Source organism: Arachis ipaensis, chromosome B10 (genome assembly GCF_059453495.1).
Source record: "Arachis ipaensis isolate K30076 ecotype BB chromosome B10, ASM5945349v1, whole genome shotgun sequence".
Taxonomy (NCBI): Eukaryota; Viridiplantae; Streptophyta; class Magnoliopsida; order Fabales; family Fabaceae; genus Arachis; species Arachis ipaensis.
In genome coordinates, this window is record NC_142435.1 from 19705725 (window position 1) to 19711800 (window position 6076).

Genomic DNA, 6076 nt, shown 5'->3' on the forward strand with positions numbered 1-6076 from the left:
TTCGGATATGTATGATTGCTTGTACCATCATAGATTCCAATCTCAACTACTCAAAACGTTCTGCATTTATTCTCTTGTATTCATTCATTTATCTATAATATCTGAACAAGGTTCGATTACTGGTATTGTTAAAAAGTACCACATCGTGGAAAACAAGACACAACGCTGAAGACTCTTTAATATAAAAGGAACGTTTTTATGCTAAAGAACTCATACCTTTCTCGGCCTTTTGGCTAAGATCAAGTGTAGTATCTGTTCTTATCAGTTTAATATCTGATATGTGGGCCATTGGCCCACACGATATTAAATTTATTTTTTGAGGGGAATGGGCTTCTACAGTAGCTTGCTACTAGGCTCATTGCGTGTCGCCTAGGTCTTACACTATTGCCTGGGCCTGGCACACCCCAACCAATTTAGTCCGAAATTTTATTATGTTCTTAAGTTCTTGTTGGTCTTTTTTGGTTTTCCTTTTAGAGTTTTAAAAATAGACCCGCAAAGAGACCCACTTCTGCGTTCATCGAGAAATTTAGTTTTATGAAATTTAGTTTATATGTGGTTAGTTTTATGAAATTTTTAGTTTTTCTGAGTTTTTTTTGTTATTTTTTAATATATTCTATTTTTGTTTTGTATATAAAAATTTATGGGCAAAAAACCCAAATAAACCAAGGAGCATTTGAAATTACCTAAATCCGCCAAATCAAAAAACTTCACCTGTATTAAATCCGCCAAATCAAAAAACTTCACCTGTATCCACCAGGACCAATTATTATGTAATTCGAATCGAATTATGATATCAAGTAATTCGAATTGATTTAATTCGAATTGTGTACATGCAATGACTTAAAGTAATTCGAATCAATATGATTCGAATTACTATGAATGTAAGAATATATAGGTAATTCGAAACAACTTGTTTCGATATATATAAATAGAATTCGAATCTTATTAATTCGAATTACTAGGTTATTTTGTGTTTCAACATAATTCGAAACAACTTGTTTCGAATTATAACTTAAGAATTCGAGTTTAGTTAGTTCGAATTACTAGGTTAGGTTGTGATGAATCGAAACAACTTGTTTCGAATTATATATATATAGCACGAACCAGGGCTATATATATATGCTGTGAAGTCATGATGCTGTGAACAAAGTGGGGAGATGGCTAGTGAGGAGAGTTTCCTAGTGTTGGTACATTATAGAGGGTCGATTAAGAGAAAAACTCGATCCGGCGTGAAGTTCACTGATAAGGATCCACTATGTATTATCGTGACGCCAACAACCACCTACGATGCTCTTGTTAGCTGTGTGCTGGATAAGCTTGGTCTCGAAGGAGTTAAAAGGGTCAAGAAGTTTTTCTACCGCATTCCAACAGCGGTGCTCCATGACACCGTGAAGTTTGATTGTTCCACAATCGGCAGTAACGAGGACTTGCAGGTTATGTTTCTTTGTCGTAGGCAGTATCCCGAGGTAAGGACACCGGAGTTGTTGGCTAAGTTGGTTGATGTGGTATCTAGCTCGGGTGGTTCAAACCGGAATGCGAATACTATAGCCGCAGTTGCCGGGTCGAGCTCGAGACCTGCTGTTGCTTCGTCCTCTGCTCCTGTGTATGAGCCACCGATGCAGCCTGTTGCGTCCCCTTCGTTTGCCGTAGATCTGGGCGGGAATGTTGGAGATGAGGTTCGGCATGGGGAACATATTCCCACCGAGGAGCATTGTCCCACACCGGCTGGTGTTGGTGATGGTTTGTTTGAGGATCCAGATGACGATGACGTGGAGCCGGATTTGATCGCTGATGAAAGCGGCGATGATGTTGGAACTACTGTTCCGAGAAGGGCTACAGGTGGATCTAGTTCTGGCACACAGCAGTATCCACCCCATTTTTCCTCGTTGGACCTGGATGCTATGCGGCAGGATGAAAATGCTCTGCTGCCCTCAGGATTTGGCGGTAGAGATACCGAGGGGTCTGCCGGTGTGAACGAGTTTCAGGTTGGCCAACAATTTCAGGATAAAGATGAGGCGCTGTTCAATGTGAAGACGTACAGTATCCGCCGAGGGGTCCAGTACAAGGTCGTTGAGTCTGACTATCGGAGGTATGTGGGAAAGTGTTCTGAGTTTGGGAATGGGTGCACATGGCTCATTCGGATGAGTCTCCGACAGCGGAAGGGTATCTGGGAAGTGAAGCGATACAACGGTCCGCATACATGTCTCGCCAGCTCCATCTCCAGCGACCATAGGAGTCTGGACTACCATGTGATATCCACCTTCATTATGCCGATGGTTAGGGCTGATGCAGCTGTGAACATCAAGGTCCTTCAAAATGCCACGGCCGCACAATTTGGGTTCAGGCCAACGTACAGGAGGGTATGGATGGCGAAGCAGAAGGCCGTTGCCGTCATATATGGGGACTGGGACGAGTCGTACAACGAGCTGCCAAGGTGGGTTTTAGGAGTTCAGCTGACGATGCCTGGCACTGTAGCCGTCCTCAGGACTTGCCCTGTTCGAGTTGGGGGACAGGTTGACGAGTCTCAAGTTTATTTTCATAGGCTGTTCTGGACTTTCCCCCCTTGTATCCAGGCATTCCGTCATTGCAAGCCTCTGGTGAGTATTGATGGGACCCATCTATATGGGAAGTATGGGGGAACACTGCTAGTCGCCATTGCACAGGACGGAAACTCGAACATCCTCCCCGTGGCATTTGCACTAGTCGAGGGTGAGAATGCTGAGTCATGGTCTTTCTTTCTTTCCCACCTCCGTGAGCACGTGACACCTCAGCCGGGTCTGTTAGTTATTTCAGATAGGCATAATGGCATCAAGGCAGCACTCGAGGCTCCGGATGGGGGATGGCTACCCCCAGCTGCGTACCGGGCGTTCTGCATTCGACACGTTGCATCGAACTTTGCATTGACGTTCAAGGGAAAAGATGCGCGGAGGCTTCTTGTTAACGCCGCATATGCGAAGACTGAAGTGGAGTTCGACTACTGGTTTGACATTCTGCGCTCTGAGAATCCGGCAATGTGTGACTGGGCGAACCGAATCGAGTATTCGTTGTGGACACAGTACTGTGATGCGGGTCGGAGATTCGGGCACATGACAACCAATATTTCTGAATGTGTCAACTCAATCCTGAAGGGGGTAAGAAACCTCCCTGTTTGCTCGCTGGTGAAGGCCACATACGGAAGGCTAGCTGAGCTATTTGTCCGTAAGGGAAGGGAGGCCGAGGCTCAGATGGGTACTGGACAACAATTCAGTCAATACCTAGTAAAGTGTATCGAGGCCAACCTGAAGACAGCCAGGTGCTTCACGGTGACTGTTTACGACAGGGATAACTCGGAATACACCGTTGCTGAGACGACTCCGACAGGTTCATTCTCCCTTGGTACGTACAGGGTCTCGTTAGGTTCTAAGACTTGTGATTGTGGATACTTCCAAGCACTTCATTTTCCCTGTCCACACGCACTGGCATGTTGTGCTTATTCACGACTTACATGGCAGCCCTACGTCCACGAGGTCTATCGCCTGAGTTCCGTTTTTGGTGTCTATCAGATGGGATTTACACCTCCCATTCCAGAGGGTTTCTGGCCACCTTATGCAGGGCCAACCGTTATACCGGATCCGAATATGAGGCGTGCGAGGGAGGGTCGTCCTAGATCCACAAGAATCCGCACCAACATGGATGAAGCAGATCCGAACCGGCCAAAGAGATGTGGCCTCTGCAGGCAGCCAGGTCACACCAGGCGTAGTTGTCCACAAGGCGCAGGCCCCAGCGGACCTGCTGGAAATCAATAGGAGATTTCTTAATGTATTAGCACTTGTCTTCTATGTAAGTTAGCAACCATTGTGCTCCTTTGTACTAAGTTGTTTCCTATTAGTAATGAAACTTTTTATTCGGACCAAATTTTTCTGCTGACTATGTTTTAAGTGATTGAAATTAGTTTCTAAAACAAACAACATTACCGCGAGGGATGAATCATAATGAATAACATAACATGAAACTATATACCATAACAGAAAAGTGGAATACATCGTAGTAATTGACATAACAAAACAACAAAGTACATACCATAACATCAAATAACATAACTACAACGTACATACCATAACAATGATAACCAACCAATAAGGTAGACAATATAAATATAACAACATGACATACACCACTATCCATAAATCATCTAAATAGGTGCGATCCAGTGCCGCAACGGCGTGGCACCCGTGTCCGGAAACTCCTCCGTATAAGTGGCTCCTCATCCTCAATAGACTCGTCGCTGTCATCCGGAACTGGCTGTCTCGGGGTCACACGCGCAGCATGCACGGGTCTGGATGATGACGGGCCGGCAACTGAATGTGACCCAATAGTCTGGGCAGATGGTGGGGTCCCTCCCATGGCAAAAGACCCATCTCCTCAAGCCGAGCAACATAAGGTAGCCATCTGATGTGTATACGGTTGCCGGACTTGTCGGCAAACAGCTGCGTGCCCAATAACATCATGATATAGGCCCGGACAAAGCGCCTAACTGTCTCCTCATCAGCCCCGTCTGGACACTCTGCAAATGTCTCCTGAAACCAGGTGCAGTTGACTGCGAATTTCTGCACCTGGTTCTCGGGAGGTAAAACACCGAGCAACTCATGGAACCACTGCCAAGCAGGTCTCCCACCCTCAATGTAAAGGTGGAAGTCTGTCAGGCAACCACTAACGTAATCTCCGTCCACTGGCAACCCCAGCTGGTATGCGACGTCCTGAAGAGTGATGGTGCACTCTCCGAACGGCATGTGGAAGGTGTGCGTCTCAGGCCGCCACCTCTCGACGAATGCGCTGACTAGGGGCTCGTCTAGTCGGAACCATCTGTCATTCAGTCTCGCAAGATGGTACAATCCGGCCATCTGCAGGTACGGAACGTACCTCTCATCAAGACGCATCCCCTGCTGCCGCCTAACGCTGGATATGCAACGACGAGGCTGGCCAGTACATAAACCGCATAATTAGAAGAGATGCACAACCCACTAACATATACAATATCTTTCATAAGGAAGCAGAAAATAAATCGTCATGTGTAAAAGATAAATGAAACAAACGACCAACATTTTATACAGAAACCGCTCACTCAAACTTAGTGCAAATACCATTAACAAAAACAGATGCATGATCACATTTATCATAAACCGCTACCGTTAACCACTAAACCGCTAAACCGCTTAGTTAAACCGCTAAGACTAAAATAAACCGCTATAAAAAATCATTAAGAAAACCCTCTACCATACACCACCAACTCACACCACCCCCTAAACCGCTAACCATCACAAAAACCACTATCCAAAACAATTAGCACAAACCGCTTAAAAAAACCAATTTCAAATACCACTAACAAAAACCACTATAATAAACCGCTTGCCTAAACTGCTAACAGTAAAATAAACCGCTATAAAAAACCATTAAAAAAACCCACTACCATACACCACCAACTCAAACCACCCCCTAAACCGCTAACCATCACTAAAACCACTATCCAAAACAATTAGCACAAACCGCTTAAAAAAACCAATTTCAAATACCACTAACAAAAACCAATGGCCTAAACCGCTTGCTTAAACCGCTAACACTAATATAAACCGCTTTAAAAAACCATTAACAATAAACCACTAGCATGCACCACTCTCCTAAACCACTATCCTAAACCACTAACAGTAACATAAACCATCATCAAAAACCATTAACAAATACCATTATCATAAAACGCTTTCATAAACCACTAACCTCATCGTTGATGACACCGGCGATATGCGCAACTCCATCCAAACGATAAAGCCTTCCCGGATCGTCCCCCATCCACAAAAAAAGGCGATCTCCTTTTACTCGTACGAAAGGTTGGTCGTTTTCTCTGGGATTTGGTGGGGTTACAGAACGACAAACTGATTCGAATGAACTTGCTTCGAACTCCTTTTATAGCCGAAACAGTTGTAATTCGAATCAACTTGATTCGAATTACTATGGAAATAGTTTCTAGCCCTAATTCGAATCAACTAGATTCGAACCTCTCTAACATAAACTTCTCCTAGTAATTCGAATTAATTGAATTCGA

The 6076-nt window shown here is 44.6% G+C and overlaps 1 protein-coding gene and 1 non-coding gene across 2 annotated transcripts; both read left to right on the forward strand.

Moving 5' to 3' along the window:
• Positions 1-212: 212 nt before the first annotated feature.
• LOC148579334 (U2 spliceosomal RNA) lies at positions 213-408 on the forward strand. Its single transcript, XR_015896115.1, has one exon. It is a non-coding gene; the product is annotated as a U2 spliceosomal RNA (small nuclear RNA).
• A 749-nt stretch (positions 409-1157) lies between these two features.
• Positions 1158-5640, forward strand: LOC148579335 (uncharacterized). Its single transcript, XM_088489636.1, has 3 exons — positions 1158-2513; positions 5091-5107; positions 5601-5640. Exons 1-3 carry the CDS (start codon positions 1158-1160, stop codon positions 5638-5640), a joined length of 1413 nt encoding a protein of 470 aa, XP_088345762.1.
• Positions 5641-6076: the final 436 nt, after the last annotated feature.